Source organism: Coccinella septempunctata, chromosome 2 (genome assembly GCF_907165205.1).
Source record: "Coccinella septempunctata chromosome 2, icCocSept1.1, whole genome shotgun sequence".
NCBI lineage: Eukaryota > Metazoa > Arthropoda > Insecta > Coleoptera > Coccinellidae > Coccinella > Coccinella septempunctata.
In genome coordinates, this window is record NC_058190.1 from 50,108,877 (window position 1) to 50,129,041 (window position 20,165).

Genomic DNA, 20,165 nt, shown 5'->3' on the forward strand with positions numbered 1-20,165 from the left:
ATTAATTGTCGGTTATCAATTCGCCATAAATGAATGATCTTGTATGTGTTTAATTAATTCGCTATTGAGTAATAGGCTGGCGTTATATAATCGAGAGTTATTTAGTCATTATCTCCCGTTAATACATATTTTATAAAACGTGTACTTGGATCAAGGCACGCGAGTCTTTGGGAAAGTGGAAGGTAAAGCAGTATAGATAGTAAACACTCAATCGTTGATACTTATATAGTTCGTATATCGAATAATGGACCGCAGGAGGTGAAATTTCAAGATCATTGTTCCTAAAATTTTCGAAATATTTCAGCTTTCACCATATCAAATCTAAATTGAACTCGAGTTTTCAAGTTTTGGGTCTGCTACTCTTCCTTTGCACTGACAGCATCTTTGAGAAACGATTCTAAACATTTGAAAAGAGACAGAGTTGAATTCTTCAGACTCTAGTTTTCAAAAAAGGCAATTCTGATTAAAAAACAGATTATCCAAAGACCACATTTCATACTACCAATTATGGAATTTTATATGTTTGTGTATTATACCCACTACCAATAAACATCAAAAGAAATGTATCTTTACATCCACTCAAACCATTTCCTGACTTCCTGTAGAGAAAGGAACTGCATATAGAGAGACAATTGCTCGGTGTCGTGTGATTATACAACTCTCCATTTCTTCAAGATCAAGTATAAACTGTATAGAGGTTTCGGCATTGTTTCATTTTGTGAAGAAAGTAGTCTAACCACAATAATAATAGCATGTGGAAGTTGGTACCCACTACATAATCCCAGCAATTCAGTTTTATCGCATATTTCACCAAATTATATAACACGTGTTGAAGTTCTATTTTAGGTTAGGTTAGCTGCTGCCTGCTGGCATTCCTCATGGATTTTAACACCCTATTTAATTTATGTTTTGAGTTATTTCTATATTTCTTGGAGATTTCAAATGTTTCAATTCACACAAAAAATACTACATCAAATCCACTATTTCACATATGCTGAGGTCCCTCTCAGCATATTCTGAACTTCTTAAAATACTCAATCGGACTGAGGTCTAGGAAAGAGGACAGTGTCATATGCAGATGTTACCCTTGATACTGTTTTCTCCACTTCATCAGCTTTTCCTTTTGTTCCAATATCCCAATGCTCTAAAAACCATAGGAGAGTCACCCTACTGTCTCTGCCCAGTTGTTTTATGATATAACGCCATTCATATGTCAACAAAGAGCCCCAGCTATAAGGGTGCATCACTAAGAACCAAGGCTCAGATGGTGGACACCTATAAACATATATAGGAAGCTTTACGCCTTAGACTCAATATTGACAAAAGCAAAATCCTGTTGAGTTCGCCAGAAAGCCTTTAAACAGATATCAGCCTGGAGGATGAAACTGTAGAAGAAATTGAGCTGTCAAATACTTGGGAAGATTCATAAATACTAGGGCTTACCTGGACACCGTATCAATTCGGCATCACGGGCATGCTGGAAGCTAAAGGACAGAGTGTCTCAAAATCACGACCTCAATCTGAAGACCAAGAGAGCTGTTTACAAAGCAGTGGTCTTCCCAACGCTTCTTTACGGAAGCGAAAGCTGGACGCCCTACAGGCGACATATTAAACAGCTTAAACAAACGCAACAACGTCATCTAAGACAAATCATGCACATCAGATGGTTCCACAAAGTTTCAAATACAGAAGTCTTGCAGCGCGCGAGTTGTATAACAATTGAGACTCAAGTAACGACGGCGCGACTCAGATGGAGCAGCCACATTCGAGGATGCAAGACACAAGACTCACCAAATTAGCTCTGTATGGCGAATTCACAGAGGGAGCTCGGAAACCAGGAAGCCAGTACAAGCAGTATAAGGATATACTGCATCAATCCCTAAAATCAGTTAATGCCAATCATAACTGGGAACAACTAGCGTTAGACAGATCACAGTGGAGGTCTTTGGTCCACAGTTTTAATGGAGACTCGAGAAGGATACAGCTGCGGCCAGATCTGGTTGGTGACTATCCATACCCGGAGTGTGGAAGGATCTGTAGGTTCAGTCACAGGAGGGCACACAGTCGCAAGTAGTCCTAAGAAATTATGTTTGATGGCACCGATAGTTCTGTTTTGGAGTCTTTTTGTAGATTTATTTTCGGTAAAGGGATGCATCAGTGGAAGTGAATAGTGAGTTCTCCATATATGCTTATTCCACAGAAGTTTACAGTCTAGGATTCCCGGATGTTTAACCTCAGACTTCCAGAGAGATGGATTTTATAGCTTAAAGTTTCCAAACATTAGTAACAACATTTTCCACCTTCTGTTACGCTGTTTTGATCTTTACCAATTTAAATCTTGTAAAGGATTTTGAAACTTTTCGTTGTAGAACAACCACTGAACCAGAAATGACAATGATTCAAGAAAACCATTAGATAAGTGGTTGAATCAATGACATAGAAATAGAAATGTATTTTCCTATGTCATTGGGTTGAATTGTATGAATGATCTCTGACTCTGAACCTCCAGAGTTTTCCAGGGTCTGCTTTTAATGGCTTTTGCTATTTCTTATCAGAAATCGATATGTGATAGGAACAGTCATTTCTGGGACTTGCAGTACTGTGATTTGAGAAGCTAACATTTCTTTGTTTATATCTGTCAGTTGAACACGAGACCTGTATGACATTTGCCATACGCGCTCTCCATCAGAAATGTCAAGTTCAAGTTTGCTCACGAATTTGGCAAAACTCATTGCTTTCACTCGCTCATTTGTATTCCGGCGACTCGTAAGCGAGATTTTCGTGGAAGGATAAGCGTCAACAGCGTCTCGTTCTTTACATCATAATCTCGATGAGACCTTGCAACTGCGAGAGCATAGCGATCAAGGGAATAACCGGATATCTCACTGTGTCATAATAACGCGATCTAGATTATTGGAAATCCATCAGTTTGAAAGTGAGATTATTGTAACAGCGCTACTTAGGTAACTGTTTATGTAAATTCTGGATTTGTAGGGGGCGTTTAATGGAGCTTGCTCGTGATATAATTTATGATTTATGACATTTTTGGCGGTACCTCTGGCATTCCAGTTATTCGGGGTGCTGCTAGGAAGTAATTGTTGTCTCTGAATGATAGTTGATTGTTATACTTCCTGTCCAGATTAGTACGTCATCAATGCATGACCTCAATATGCTACAACTGGCGAAAATTTTGGAGGTGCAGCCACCTTTTTATATTTTTTACAAAATTAATTATTTGATCCTGTTTCCATCTCAACTTCTTGATGTATTCGGAAATTCCTTATTACTTTCAAGTCTAATAGCAAGAAGGGTGTTGAGAGAATGCAATGTAGGCTGATCATTGTCTCAATTTAACTCTCCAAGAATAAAAATTATAACCCTTCATTCTTTTTTCGTACAAATCCATGCTCTATATTTTAAATCTATGAATTTCTTCGTCAAATCTATCAGTAGAAGTGAAAAATATGAACTTTCAGTTTATGGAAAAAACATAGGCCAGATTAGAAGATTGTTATTCGACTTACGTAACAGAGATATCTCTCCGATCATATCTCAAGATCACGTCCAAAAAGTGTGGAACGCATTACCATAATCCTGTCATCGCCATCAATTTTAAATTATGTCATAATATAATCCTAATTACTGCTAACATGGGGAATTTGCTTTTATAGGACCAGTTGTTGTCTCATGTGGACAGTTTTGAAAATTTGAGAAAAATTTTCATAATATTCGTAAGAAATTCTCAATCGTACTGATAAGAATCTCGAGGTTATCATGATGCTAATTGGCTGCAGAATAACTTGGTTAACCTCAATGGATTTATGTGACTAGAGTAGTCCTCATTAGGAGATATAATAGAAAAGGTTTCTCTGTAGATGTAGGATGAAAAATCCATTTAACTGATCCACATGAATGGCACAAACTGGCGAATGCACTGGTTGATGAAAGAAATTCAAGGTACTTGGTAATGAAAAATATTTCAAAAGGAGAATTTATGGGAGCTTCGTAAAAAGACGAAATTTTGAATTTTTCCTTCTCCCTCTCCTCACAATATCTTCCTTACTTAAATAATGGCCAAATTATTCACCAACTCAAAAATTGCTCATCTTCTTCATAACTGAATCTTCATACGCACAATAAATCGAATTAAGGAGGAAATATTCAAAGGTATCTATGTATAATATATTAATTAAACATAGCACCAATAAAACATAATATCTTCATATCTCTCACATGAATATAAAGTTTTGTCGATACTTCATTCATAAAGATCGTTCAATAAATCAGTTAGTGTGACTCAACCTTCACAGCTGGGAACTGACCATTGTACTTTTGTTTCAGGAGCAAGATGAAATTTCACACTGTAGTCTTATTCGCGTCTTGGCTCTTGGATGTTTGCATAGCATATGATGTAAGTATGAAATTTATAATAGCCTGAGTGTCTTGTGTCAATAGAGCGTTGAAAATTAACAATAGCCTTTTTTCAATGGATGTTGCCAATATGGAAATTGCCCAGTATGGGACCCATACGGCAATAAAATTAACATTTGTGGTCGGGAATGGAAAAACGTTATAAGTGACGTAGATGATATTTTTAGGTTCTTTCCAGTTGGTATGTTAAAAAGTGAAGAAGTAGGTTTGGTGTACCGGGAGGCGTAGAGCGATGGTTATGCTTTGGAATAGAAGGTTATTGTTATAAGGGGATAATAAGATCTATACGTCCACAAAAAAATGCCTATGAAATATGTTATGAAAATATCTTTGAAACGTCACAAGTACTTGAAAATGAAAAATAAAAATAGGTATTTAAAATTAAAGCGTTTCGTTTCTATTGCACAAGTTGGCAACATCGACTGAAATATGGGTTGATAATAAAGGACAACAAATACACTATTTAGATGAGATAGAGAAAGATGGCTGTCTATGAAGTCTGCGACGAAAGAGAAAGGTCGTATAATTTTATGGGATTTTTATGGCCTGTTGCCGTTGAGGCTAGCCAGTGAGTACGCGCCTTATGATGGCTGTTAATCAACAGCTGTTATTTTATAAACAAGCCATTGTTCTTTTTATATTTTAGTAGGCGCTGTTGCCAAATCGTGAAGTAGAAACGAAGCGATTTAAATTTTAAAACCTCATATTTGAAGAATGATTTTGAATAGTTTCCGCGGTGCATTTGAAAAATTCATGAATGAAACTCACAATTATTAAGTTTAAACTTGCATGTGCTGTGATAACCCAAATTGAAGAAATTCTATCGTGTTCAGAACCCGAGACTTTGGCTTGTTGTACTTCATCTACCATGATATTATGATGTACAAATAGTAATTTCTCGAAAACTAATCAAGCTATAGTCATGATGTAAAAAGTGACTAAATTGATTAATAATGAAGAAACGAACAATTTCTTTATGGCCATAATAACGATATCGTTTCACAGTATCGATGGAGATTCGAGCACGATTTTGTGCTAGTCGTTATTTGATTGTTCCTCTCGGATTTGTATCCGATGTACTTTCACGGATAGGTACACCCTCAAGCCGGTAGTTAGAAATATACAGTGTGGCACTTTCGAAACGAGATCGAAAAAACTGTTATCGACGCCCACTTTGGAAGTCTTTAGGTTGTGATTTTTCAGCTTGACTGAACATGCTTCCCAATCACTTCCGTTTAAATCTCTGTACGAAAGGAACCAATTGGATAGGATTACCAAATTTGTATATAGTCCATTACATTCGGCGTTTTTTGTTAATTTCTCATTACTTGTCGAAATATGATTATAATCGAGTAGGAAATGCTAGCTAATTTCTTTTTCACAATTGGAAAGTTCGTGATCAACGTGCGTATAATAACTGACTATTATCGGGCTCTGTATGGAACAATCTGGGTTATGTAGGAGTTCTTCCTCATCCACACATTCATGGGTAATCGGCAGTAAAACACTCCAAGCCAAGCACAAGGCTTGTATTTGACAGTAGACATCATTATCGTTTCAGAAAGATTATTAATTTTTTTTAATCTATTCATTTATTTTTTGAATTATAACTAAAGTTTAATTTTTCCAATGGCGTCAGATTGTTCGGATACTTTCAATCTCAATGATAAAATATTTCTCGCACGTTGGCAGATATCATTATTGAAAATGCTAGAAAGTTTTCTTGAAAGAGTGCCTTTCCATACAAAATTACGATAAACGTCAGGATGGGCAAAATTCGTTGTCTACTTAGGGAATCTCTCGAACTTTAAGAGCTAGGAAAAACAGATGTCACTCCTAGTTACTTTTCAAAGACACAGAGAATGGTGAAAACCATAGCCTCCTATGATTCTTCGGTTTTGAGTTATTAGAAAAAAATGTGATTTTGACGATTTCGAAAAGTTCTCATAACTTTTTTGTCGTCGAAGTTTCAGATTTGAAACTTGAACCTTCTCAGGCACTTTTATACGTAGAATTACTGACAAAAGATTTTTTCCAATTCAAAAATAACAAATTCAATGAAAGTTCGCCTGATGATTCGAAATGAAAAAATATTTTGAGCTCGTCAGTGGATTCTACGTAAAAAAGTGCATATAGAAGGTTCAAGTTTCGGATCTGTAACTTCAAAGACAAAAAAGTTATGAGAACGTCAAAATCTCAATTTTTGTTAATAACTCAGAAACGTAAGATCGTAAGAGGCTACGGTTTTCACCATTCCTTGATTCTCTGAAAAAGGCCTAGGAAATGTGTCATCCGTTTTCTTCTAGCTCTTATAGTTCTCGAGATCCCCTCAGTTGTAAATTTTGCCCACCTTGTAGATAGGTATAGGTTAGTGTAATCAATGCTTAGATATTTTCATTTTGGGAACATGAACCATGAAGTAATTCAAAGAAAGAATTGCATTCAGTCACACAACCATCAAAGTTCCATAGCCTATTTGACGACGAATTTTTTTGGACGCACCTTATTCTATCGAAAATTGGAATATCTCTAAGGCAATGGAGTGAATGAACATTATTATCTCTTCAATTAATCTCTAGCATGATAGTTGACGGTTCAATGTGAATCTGTATAAAATGACAAATATATCATTAGAAGTCAGCCTTTGCTGGAAACTCTTCTTGGATTTGTTTGACCCCGAAGTGACTTCCCTAGAAATAATCACTCAGAGATAGGTCAAGATAACATGGAAGCTAATAATTCCACTAATCACACACAATATAAATTGCTAGAATGTTTTTGTAACCTCGATTCGAAAAATACACCGAAGAATTGTTTTCAAGATTCACCCTGTAAACGTCTATCATATCAGACTTCCTATCATCACCAAGATCGCCCAGCTTGACGCAAAATCCACCTAAGTGCCGAATAAATATTCAACTTAAAAAAAAAGAAATAAGAGGTCGTGGCAGAAACCTTGGTTCTTGAGAAACCAACCAGCAATATTTCACCAAATGAGGAAATAACGCTTTACATCGTTCATTCCCATCGGATTCGCACCTAATACACTCTCATAAATATTGATATCAACACATTAAAAAAGAATAACTTTTCGTCAAAATGATTAACTACTTTTAAATGGCCAATAAAGTAACACCACCCGTTGACCTACATAAATTACATCGAGCAGACGATGATGCCTCATGACTATCATTCCATTTTCTCGGTCTGGCACACGGTCGTGATGGTATAATGATCATAATATCGTCATCGCAGGAAGTTCCTGAACCTTCGATTCAAGGAATTTATATTGCACTTTCTGTTTACAACGCTCTGATGGTGATGCGTAATTGCCAGCTGATAGACAGCTGAACGTCTTGGTTTGAGCAGAGCTCATGCTCGACCTCAAGAGCTTGTAATGAGGCGAATTAAGAGATTTCGTTTGAATATGGAATTCGGTGGAAATTGTTGTGGGATTTTATTGTCCTTGTCTCATTACAGACCAATTTCGGATGGGTTTTGATGTTGCCATTTATGGTAGATGATGAGCGTGAACAGAAGACTTTTCCATATCAGGAATAGGGGATTCTTTGGTTCTCTTGTAGGATATGGTTCCAGATGGGTTCAGAATAGTTGCAAGAATATCGCAGATCTAAATGTGATACATATTCTGAAAGAATATTTGAGTATTTCATCCATTTCGGCACAACCGTTTGGTCTTGAGAAAGTTTCAACTGACCCCATCTTTTTGGGAATTTTTCGACGGTCAACTTGCGAGTGATTTTTCTTCCAGGAAAATCATCGCAGATCTAAAAGTAATACATATTCTGAAAGAGCAACTCTTCTAGTAAAAAATCTGAGAATTTCATCAATTTCGGCACAACCGTTTGGTCTTGAGGAAGTTTCAAGTGACCCCATCTTTTTGGGAATTTTTCGATGGTCAACTTGCGAGTAATTTTTCTTCCAGGAAAATTATTGCATATCTAAATGTTATACATATTCTGAAAAAACAACTCTTCTGGTAAAAAATCTGAGAATTTCATCCATTTCGGCACAACCGTTAGGTCTTGAGGAAATTTCAACTGACCCCATCTATTTGGGAATTTTTCGATGGTCAACTTGCGAGTACTTTTTCTGCCCTGAAAATCATCGCAGATCTAAAAGTGATACATATTCTGAAAGTGCAACTCTTCTTGTAAAAATCTGAGAATTTCATCCATTTCGGCACAACCGTTTGGTCTTGAGGAAGTTTCAACTGACCCCATCTATTTGGGAATTTTTCGATGGTCAACTTGCGAGTACTTTTTCTGCCCTGAAAATCATCGCAGATCTAAATGTAATACATATTCTGAAAGACCAACTCTTCTAGTGAAAAATCTGAGAATTTCATCTGTTTCGGCACAACCGTTTAGTCTTGAGGGAGTTTCAACTGACCCCATCTTTTTGGGAATTTTTCGATGGTCAACTTGCGAGTAGTTTTTCTTCCAGGAAAATTATCGCAGATCTGAATGTGATACATATTCCGAAAGAGCAACTCTCTCAATAACACTGATCGACAAAATTATAACTTTGTTCTCCCACCTAAGGAAAATATATATATTTTTAATCTTCGTAGCCAAGGTATAAACGCACGATAAATAAAAAGTGGAAGTTAGCTCTTGTTGTGTTTTAATAATTATATTCATGATTTTTAACAAAAACAATGCATTATAATATTTGCAATGGAGTAAAAGATTCCGATCGCTTAGATCTTTTGTCTTTTCTGCTGTAGGACGACTCCAGTATTTCTCTAACGATGGACCAACAATAATCAGCAAGCATAGAGGGTTCCCCTTTGCCTTGGTAGCGTTTTTCGAATGACGCGATGTCTTGATGGAATCGCTCTCCATGCTCGTCACTTACGGCTCCCATATTTTGTGGAAAGAAATTAATATGTGATTGCGAAAAGTGTATTTTTAAGCCCGTTTGCAACAGCCGAGAATTCTCTGGAGAATTTGCTCGAAAATTCATGCGCCGTGAATTATATACCGTTGCATACGCACATTCGGTAGAATTCTCTGTTCAGTTGCATACAAAATAATCTCTGCCGTTTTCTTGCGAGAATTTTGTAGAGAATTCTCCAGAGAATTCTCGGCTGTTGCAAACGGGCTTTAAGGACATGTTGCATCCCATTTTTTGATGAGCCTGTAAACATCCGTTTTGACGATATTTACATATTGCGTAGATTTGTAATTGCCAAGAAAATTTTTGGTCACTTCTACAAAGGACAACCAGGCTTCTTTTTCAAAGTCATTCAATGCTGCCAGAAACTGAACTTGTTTCAATAGTTTGTTTATTTTATAAAGTATCGTAGGGTACAGAAGTGCGAACTTGGACAATTCACGCATGTCTTTTATTTTGATAACGGGAGCTAAACAAACGTAAGTACTATCATTTTTGTAATAAGGTGAGGGATACCTAACAAAAAAAATATAAATCTCTTAGGTGGGAGAACCCTTGTTGAATAGTGTAACAAATCCAGAAGTTTAATCGACCTTGATGCAACCGTTCGGTCTTGACGAATTTTCAATTGGCCCAGGCTTGCTTGGCCCCAGACTCAAAGTCCGAATGTACCTTTTATGGGTTAGTCGCTTGATCGACTGTTGAAGTCACCAAATATTTTCTCCATTTTCATATTCAACATAAATATCTTGATTATTTAACTTTTGGGCATCATTGAAAAATTGGTTTCTTGATCGTTGGAAGAAGCCCTTTCGTCAGTGATTGTTAATACTTTATTTTCATGTGAAATTGGCCGAATTATCGGTTGTTAAACTCTCCCAAAATCAAAAAACTGGGCTAGCCTTCAATATTGTCATCAATAAGTTTCCACATAGTTTTCGTTGAATAACAGCAAGTTTCTTGAACACCATCGTCAGATTCGAGTATGAATGGTAGAAAGACCAACAAAAATACATTTCGATGAATAAAAATCGTGAAAGAGAAGGCAGTCCGCTCCCTCGTCAAGTCTCGAATTTCATAGCCGACTTTATTATTATACGCCCACTAGACTGAAAGACGAACCAAACGAAATGGGTCAATGTTCTGCATAATTTCATTCTTATAGGTGACTCATGCACCAGTCTGAATGAAACACATCAATTCTCATTAGGATTTTGCAATTTCATGAATAAACATGTCATATCGGATGCAATAATAGGATCAAATTGATCGATTATTCGTAAGCGATGAATGAGAATTTTAAGGGGATCATTTTCCTTCACAGTCCATATCAAATAAGGAGATTATTATGACTTTGCTAGCAGACAGAAGATTTTGCAGGCGTAAACTGAGAGAATTATATTATCTTTCGTGTCCGTTTATTCAATGAAACTAATAAAGCACAGAGGACACATCTGAACTCAAATTTTTTGCACTCACAATAAAGACAAAAATGTTTTATCTCGAAAACGTGACGAAGCATGCGAGCAAATAACCGGTGTCTGTCATGGCGTTTATATCAAGGACGAACAATGTACTTGGGTAAACATCAAACAATTACCAGAACAGGCATGTCATTCGTTTTCATCAAAACAAAGAATAAAGCGAAGCCAAACTTCTTCCACGTCTGCAAAAAATCTTCTTCAAACAAAGTAACAAAGAGTTCAGGGAGTTCAAGAATATGTAATTTATTTTTAGCCACAATACTCTCAGAAGAATACGACTGCACATAGTGATAGATAGATATGGTAAAATATGTACAAATTCAATCCAAAATTTGCGCAGACGTTTCTTAAAGAAATTCTCTTAGAATTTTTCTATTTTCGACATCCTACATCACCGTCGGTTAAAATTTATAGAGTGACTGTTTTAAGGACCCGAAAAAACTGTGGTATCAAGATATTGCAATAAAATTTGGTCATATATTTTTATTAGTTCAAGCCATAGAATGAATCTCTGATGACTCAATTCTTCTCAGATGATTCACAAGTCACTTTATATGTTATAAATTAAACTGAGACAGTCAGAATGTAGCTCTAGTGCAATTTTCGATTGGTTATTCATTAATTATTGTACAATATATCTAACTTATGTGAATTTTGTCCACAGGTTCATAAACATATGACAGTAGAAGAACTGAGGAATATTTTCCATGTAGACCACCACGATTTAGGTGAGTACTTTTCAAAATATCGATACTTCCCTTATACATACATATCCATTTAAAAATAGGATACATAAACAATTCAATATTGATTTTTTCAGTTCCTGAATACGAAGTAGTTCGTATAGACCACGTGAACAAGAGGAGCATATTGAAATCCAAAAATTTCACGCAGAACGTCATCAACGTAGACGAAAAATTCAAGCCAAACTACACCACTCCTCAGACGATAGATGCAACCAGGCAATTGAGGCTACAAGCCTTTGGAAGACCCTTCAATTTGAGCCTCATACCGACCAGTGGGCTATTCAAAAAGGGCAAACTGAAGATTTGGACTGTGGAACCCAACGCCACTTCTCAGCATGGGGTTGAATACATCGAGCTACCCGAGGTGAGTCACTTTTGGCATGTTTGTGGTGAGTTTGTGTAGAGTTACTAGGAACGAATACCAAAGAAAAGGACCAATCTAATTGGCAGCTGGCGTACACGTGACATTGGTCTCTTTCTGAGTTATTAGTTCTAAGTTACTCTGCATAAACTCACCATTAGTTCTACTGTCTTGCAAGGGTTTATAATATATTAGTGGGAAATGAAGAATCCCTTCGAGAACAACTTACGAAAATTGATTTATTAGCAAAAACATCATATTTATTTGCAGTGCCTGTTAATATTTTTCTGTATCTTCTTTATCTGTAAAATTATCAGAGTTACTGTTTTTACTAGATGTCCAAACTTACGTATATTCCTTTTTACCTCTGACAATTTCATCATGACCTTCTGGTGAACACAAATTTTTACCATCTAGTGGATGCTCCATCACTACGTAGATATTGACTCAGGTGTTTTATCATAGGTCAAAATTTCCAGCATTTTTACTGCTTGTCATTCTACGAATTATCACATTCATTTTCGCCTGAGATTGGGGCCATATATTTTCCTTGCTCATGAGATCATAAGTCAAGTTCAAGGTTCAAAAACCCCGGTAATAATCAAGTTTTCGAAAGAACAAGACCGCAAACATCAAATTCCTAAACTGAACATCTGCGCCATTAGCATTCAGAGAAGTATCATTCCAAAATTGTCCAGGCAAAACACATACGCTTGAATATTTATGCTCCTCTTCCAGGTATAACCATTTGAATTGAAGCGGTTTGCAAAACATGACTGGTGCCATATTCACTGTGTCATAAATTCACAGCTGGACGTTCTTTTCTGAGTATTTATTGTTTTTACGAAGAATCTCATCCGCATGATAGGTAATTCGTAAGTCAAGAACTTACTGAACCAATAGGATCTAATCGATTCCATATCTCTTTGATATTCCAATTTATCAATTCTATTCTTTTTATTACTTTCTTTGATGTGACGAAATGGAGCACAAGAAGAAATAGCAACTATTATAAGCAAATCGCTGAGGTTTTATTGTTCTCTACTAGAAATAACAAACATTTCATTTCCCATATAATGTGTTAGAATAATCACCAAATAATTCAGTAAAAGTTTAGAATCTACACAATTGAAACACTCGTAGAAAAAACAGTATACTGCTGAAGCTCAAATCATAAATAAAATTCTGAGTTTTTTAGCTCAGATTTGTGGGTGGAAAAACAAATGCCAAAATAGATATTTGCATGTATAATGAAGAGACGCTAATGGAATGATTATTTCTCGAGTAAATTAACGCCCACTTTGATGAATTATTATTGCTGGAATTCATTTGACAAACTCCACTTTAAAACTGAATAGAACAGAGTAAACATCATCCCAACAGAAACTATGGGCTATTCAAATATGCGAATATTTTCACACAACCATTACATAACGTCAATAATATTATATCATGGTGCCATTTTTCCATGGATATTTCTTCCAAGAGGTGAAAAATGTTAATTATAACAAAATTTGACATAATGGCTTCTGATTATAAATGTTTACTTGTGGTGTCTGATACAGACATTTGTTACCTACGTATTTATGAAATAATTTACTTTGTGGAACTGTATTTGAATGAATTTAGATATTTATCCTTTCTTTCTTTTAATTTTCCGATAAATTACCTCAATTTCTATTTTGAGTATTTCGGAAACAAATATATAGATTTAATTATTACCGTGTAAGGATTCCCAAAGAACAATGTTATAAGCTCTGAATTATAAGTATTACGAAGTCGAAAGTTTCATGCTGTATTTTTGTTTCATGATGTTTCATGATAAGCACAAGATTTAAACTTTTCTAGCCACATACAATAGAGAGATCGTTGAGTTACTCTATTTTTTCCTACTTGGGTCCATTTTCATTGTGTCATACTTATGATTATCTATGTGTTCATTTGCATGCTTACAATAACATGGAGGAATGATTTCCCAAGTACAAATCCCCAATTTTTCCCAACCTGTTTATCAACACACCTTCTGATGGCAACTTTGCGGTGTGCTCATTTGAAATCTGAAACCTACACTTTGCGTTCACGGTTGACATCTACCAATTTTTGGCTATTACACTGGATCGTATTTCACCTACTTCGTCGATTACATAACGGTTTCCTACGACAGGAATCGAGATCGAAGGACAACGAAAGATTGAGTTTGATCGTCAACTTTACAACAAGAGGCCTGGTTCATCGATCATTTGTCACACAGACCTGAGGAAATATCTCGGTTGTTGCAAGGTTGCTATTCGTTGGATTTTATTCATTACCTTTGAACTCATCGTGTCAAAACAATTTTTCCAGCCATAACCAGATCTGTTATGATCAAATGATCACAACTTCTACAAAATCATGCTGTCAACCACGAATTATACAATAAAAATTATGCAAGTCGCTGACAAAGGAAAAGAAATTGATGAAACCCAGCAGAGCTTCCCGTCAACCATGACTCTGCTGATTGATAAAAGGTTACGAAAGTTTTTAATGCCAAAATGATTCGAGTATGGAAGTTCATCAACCATCAAGCCGATGTTCTTTCAGTTGTTAACATTTTGCATCTGCTCATTCCGCTATCCATATTGCGCCAACTAATGAATTAGAAAATGAAAGTCGTTATTGGTCAGCATCATTTCAATAAACAAACATGTTGCTTTGTTCGGCTATGCTTTCATCCTAATCAGTAACTTGGTTTCGATCGGATGATGAGTCTCTGTAATGAGAATGCAAGAAGAGATATCGGAATTGAAGGAAAACAGAACAACCAATTTGAAGAATATATTAGATCTCTCAATCTTCTACCCATAGAAAGAGTCTGGGGCTTTATGGGAAGATAAGTATTTCGTTTGCCACATCCTCCACACACTCTAGTGATACTTCCACATGAAGAAGGAGTTGCTTGGGATATATACCTTGGAGAAGAGAATACTCCTCAAAAACATCAAAACTACTGTCCAAATTTGACCTTTTGAAAGCATTTGGAACTTTAAAGCTGAAACTTGATTTAAAATGATATGGGAGATCCATGATACTTCTACACGAGTTTCAGTGTGCTTGAACTATTGCTTTTCTCGCACAATAAAGATCACAGGAAAATTATTAGTTTCAAATCATTGTGGAACACGTATTCCAACTCCCTGTATCTGTAGGTATAACTTCTACGAATTTCGCAACTGATGAGTGTTCTTTTCTCAGTTGCCAATGTAATAACCTGCAGAGCTTCAACATGTTCAGTTTGACGTGTACATGATTGAAGAGCATCATTAAAGAATACTCATCAGTTATTGTCTGCTTTCTCATTTCGTCTGTTCTCATAGTGTACATAAAAAGGTCGTCAGACTTCCTCGAATACAGTCAAAAATGCCCTATTGCATAAGAACGCCTAATTATTGTCTGACTGCAATCATTGTCCCATCCCAAGGAAGTAGAAATTATGTAAACAGAGGTTTCTGCCAGTGTTATCAATTTTGAATTAGGACCGTGCCCCATTGCGGTTTTAGGCATGAAGAGCTATGATGATTACTCAAACTTTACGAGCAGTTACATTAATATTTGTTTGATTCTGCAACAAGCTCGCTCGAGATTTACAACAACGGAAGGAAAATAATTTTGAGATTTGCTAACGTGATTATCAATGTATCTTCCCACTTTATTGACTCAACAATAATACAGAGAATATTTTATGTGGACAATTAAACATCAATTATTAATTAGCAATTTTTGCCATTCATGAAACTAACAGTGTATCGGTTATACCAACAAGTCGTTTGAAAACCAGAAAATTTGATTCCTTCAACAAGAAATTTTTCGAGCAATATATCTTGAATAACATATTACATATTGGGTGTCTCCACTGAAAGTATTAAGAGAACCTAATGATATTTTTTATAAAAATTTGTAGTTCACAATGAACGGCCAGAATCTTTTCAACTAAAAATATCATCAGAACCTAGAGGTTCAAGTAATTTTGTGGAGATTCCAAAAATATAATGACAAATAATGTTCTATTTGAAATAAACAGTTTGACATAACTTTCGGTGTAGTTGAGTGAGAGAAAAAGCTTCCTAAATGGAGTTTTTCTGTTGTAGATGCCATCCAGAATACTTTTATGAAAAATTTTATAATTCCTGAACATGTGAGGTAGGAAAGAAGCAACAATGTATGGTTTATGACTTGTAAATGAAAGTGAGGAGTTTTTTTCCTGGATTTAGGAATTTGCAACAACTCAATGCTTAACAGAACTTCAATATCAAGCCTGGCAGTATCAGATCAGCTATCTGGTCAACCAGAACCTGATGAATGTTTAAATTAGTAAACTCAGGATAAATCACTTGTAAAATATGCTCTGAAACTTTCAGTAAATATAGATTTCAGCACAAAGAAGGAATCAATCGAGCAGTCAACCTACTGTGGGCTTATGAACAATGAGCAACCCTATATTGATTAGGTTAGGTTAGATTAGCCTATAGCAAGACTCAAGAGTGGTTATAGAAGAGACCAATGAGTATATAATGGCTAGGAAGATAGCAGCATTAAGAAGAGAGACTCCTGAAAGTACCCTTCTTTAGATTCACTTCAGGCTTGCTATCTGTAATCAGAGATTAATGTTTCCTTGAGACATTAAAGATCGCCTTCCGGCAAGATTTTTCGTATCCAATGTCTCGCAACAAACGAAGCATGTCGTAGACGACGTAACACGGTTTGAGTCTCGTCTTGTAGAGAGTGAAAGTCCGCAATCTAAACCTCCTGCCTGGTCTTGGAGCACGCTAATAGAGGCCCATATAAATCCCATTTGCTCTACTAGGGTACCCCTTGATGGAACTGATTTGTGGATTCGTAACTCTTGCTCTTGTGGGTGTTTATGTAACCGTAATACGTTATAGATTCTCGGACAAAACGTGTACGGTGTAATTACGCAGAGCTCGAATATGGGAAATGAGATAAAAATATGAAATTGTGTACATTTCGTCGAGTGTAGTCGAGGATCGAATGGTACATTTCCTCATCATCTGAAGCAAGAGCTGTTTGCACTCCTTGGTGGTCATAAAAGGGAATATTCGTAGCGACAACTAAGAAAGGAATGTGGACTTTTCCTTTCGGCGTTGAGAAAGTGGAATATTCCATCAGATGATAGATAAAATGAAGAAAAACCTTCTAGATCTATTTCTAAATATTTGTCACACAATAGCATTTTCTCAGAAGAGAAGCTACGGAAATATGTATCCCTATGGATTATTCCTGCAAGTTTCACAACCAATAATTATTCATCTTTGACTAGGATCATGCCACCCGTTTTTTTAACGGATTTTCAGTCACAATTTCACGAGATAAAGTGTACAAAACCAATTCCTTACAGCAAACATTTCTAAAGTCACAGTTACAGTGTTTGCAAACAGCTATTTTGCTATTTTGTTTATCGAGAATTTGTAACTCAGGTATCGACAGATAAACTTCGCTTAATTTACAAGAATTTGAAAATTCCATCCCAACCAGGGATTGAATCATAAGAATATTCGAATTTTAACTAATCCCTCTCATCGAAGTCCTAGAAATCTTAAGAAGATTGTTAGAAAAGTCCTGCAATTGCTTCTGTCAATGAATGGAGTTCACACATCGTGTATGGTTCATACCATACACAATTTCTCAATTCCTAATCCCATTTACAACCCAGTCAAAATGATAAAATAAAATTAATTCCATGTCAGTAAGAATTATTGATTCAGTGTGGTATATTCATCCATCACAGGAGTACTTAGATTGTAGATTCTGCTAAATTAGCACTGAAAAAATATAGTGTGAGCGACCTTGATTGTCTTCGTTGTTCATCGATATCTATTGTTCGCACAAACCATCGAATCAGACACTGATTTTTTCAATAAATCAACTGGTTTTTGCGTCTAAAAACTCGTGACCAATCAATGTTTGCAATTATACTACGTTGTGTACAATCAATTGATGGATGCCTCGAATTTACAAAATTTTATGCCGAATCATGTTTTTTTTCTCATCTCCTCCGATTGTTGCAAGCTGAAATAATTTACCATAGCAATGAGCCGTGTAATTATAATTCTAGATGATAATGTCGATTTGCGAAGTAAACAAGTTGTGATTATATTTGCTAATAGCCCGTATCATCGCTGAATAGAAGATGGGAAGAATTCTGCAGACTTCTGAATCTCATTATTGTGTTATTTCGATGGCCATGGGTTTTGTATACACGAATCTGCTAAAATCATCGCGTATAATGCGTAGATATATTTATAAATCATTATTGTTATGCATATTCGATATTTTATAACGCTCACAAGTTATACAATCTCGTACAAGAAAATATAACAGCCGTTTAAAGTCATTTCTAAGAATGAGCCTGTAACAGTTTTTCACTGTAAAGAAAATGAAGTCTATCAAGTTGTCAGACTGCAGACCTAATTTCAAAGATATCATTGTGAAATGAAATGGAAAAGCAATTAAAAATAGTTCCCAGGATGGATTCATTCATCAGTCTAGTTTCAAACTCTTAGAGCATTCAATGCTCATACACCATAATTAAAATTCTGATAAAATTATACGAAAAATTGTTCTTCTACCCTTCATCTGCACATCCTGAAACATGAGGATGGTATTAGGAATGTAGTCAGCTGTCCAAAATATCCAGAAACATATGAATCATATGAGAAAATATTTCTGATGTTTCTAGAAAACAGATGGAGTTATTGATGGACTTCTATTATATGAAAAAACCTTCACATTCGAGATTCATTTTTTAATTAAAGATCAGTCGAGTTTAATTTTCAGCAGAACAAAGGCGAAGAAGGATTTATTGAATTTCCACCACTTATTAAATTCTCCAATAGCTCATCTATATACTATACATATGTATGTGCATAAATCAAATTCTCAATGCATAAAACTTTAATAGAGAGTATCGATCAATGTTCCTTTGCTCCTCTCACCTTTGCCATCTTCACTGATTTATAATCCACCTCTTACCCAATCTCCATCAATTTGTCATAGACACCTCGAGCCTAAAACGTGCAACTTTGCTCGCATTGAGCGTTGAAAAAATTATCTCAATTTCGACGTTATACAACTAGAGGTGTTAGATTTTCGTGACTCCATTTTTGCGATAGGGTAAACGTTGAGAAACGTTCACCTGTACGATCCCCCATGGATATATGTGATGCGGATAAGTTCTTCTTCTTGTTTCGTAATACGTGGGAAATAATGAGGGTGCTGTTCTGGTAAAATAACTGGGATTAGAAAATTAATAGCATGTGGGTTTTACGCAAGAGTTTCATGCTCTTTCTGATCCGCAAATTGAAGATAGGAGGATATGTTGAAAGTACATTCCGATCGATTTGTGTTCGATGCGTTTTCAAATGAGACTAGTGGTGGTATATTGTACAGGGTGACAATTAAAAAACTTGCCAGGCCATTTATGTCGCGATAAGGATGTTTTCGAAGAAAAAGCGGGAACAGGTCAATTTTTACTGGGAGGGGGACATATTTTGAGCAAAATTGCAAGCCGAAATCTCCTCAAACCTAGGTGTAGGGGCTATCACCCCTAAATTCTTCATAAGGAATAGAGGGTGAGCTAAACCTCAATTGGAAGACAATATGTCCCTCTAGATAATACTATTGTCTTCCAATTGAGGTATAGCTCACCCTATATTCCCTATTAAGAATTTAGAGGTGACAATCCCTACACCTAAGATTGAGGAGATTTTGGCTTACAATTCTGCTAGAAACATGTCCTCCCCCCGAATAAAAATTGACCTGTTTCTGCATTTTCTCTGAAAACATCCTTGTCGAGACATAATTGGCCTGGCAAGTCAAATTGTCAGCCCCTGTAACTACTTCAAGCACTCAATAAAAATTTGCAAACTTTAGTAATCATGTAGAGGGTCGAGTGATCTTTCATTTGAGGTGTAGGGTGATAGTTAGGGGTGATAGCTCCTACACTTAGGGTTGAGGAGATTTCGGCTTACAATTCTGCTCAAAATATGCCCCCCTACGAATTGAAATTGACCTGTTTCGGAATTTTCTCTGAAATCATCCTTGTCGTGACATAATTGAACTGGCAAGTTCTCAAATTGTCACCCTGTTTGTAATTTACAAAATTCGCAGCTATTTCCTTGTGAATTTCAGTTGAAATGTTTGCTATTGCTTGGAAAGAATAGTTTTTTT

At 35.9% G+C, this 20,165-nt stretch overlaps 1 protein-coding gene across 3 annotated transcripts in view; it reads left to right on the forward strand.

Annotated features, from left to right (window-relative positions):
• The window catches only part of LOC123307314 (A disintegrin and metalloproteinase with thrombospondin motifs 16), a 47,418-nt gene that overhangs the window by 8,743 nt on the left and 18,510 nt on the right, over nt 1-20,165 (forward strand). For all 3 annotated transcript variants that reach the window (XM_044889567.1, XM_044889570.1, XM_044889568.1), the window contains exons 2-4: nt 4,342-4,411; nt 11,500-11,563; nt 11,656-11,945. In XM_044889567.1, coding sequence (XP_044745502.1) covers nt 4,349-4,411; nt 11,500-11,563; nt 11,656-11,945 — 417 coding nt within the window. In that variant the 5' untranslated portion in view covers nt 4,342-4,348. The remainder of the gene's footprint in view (nt 1-4,341; nt 4,412-11,499; nt 11,564-11,655; nt 11,946-20,165) is intronic.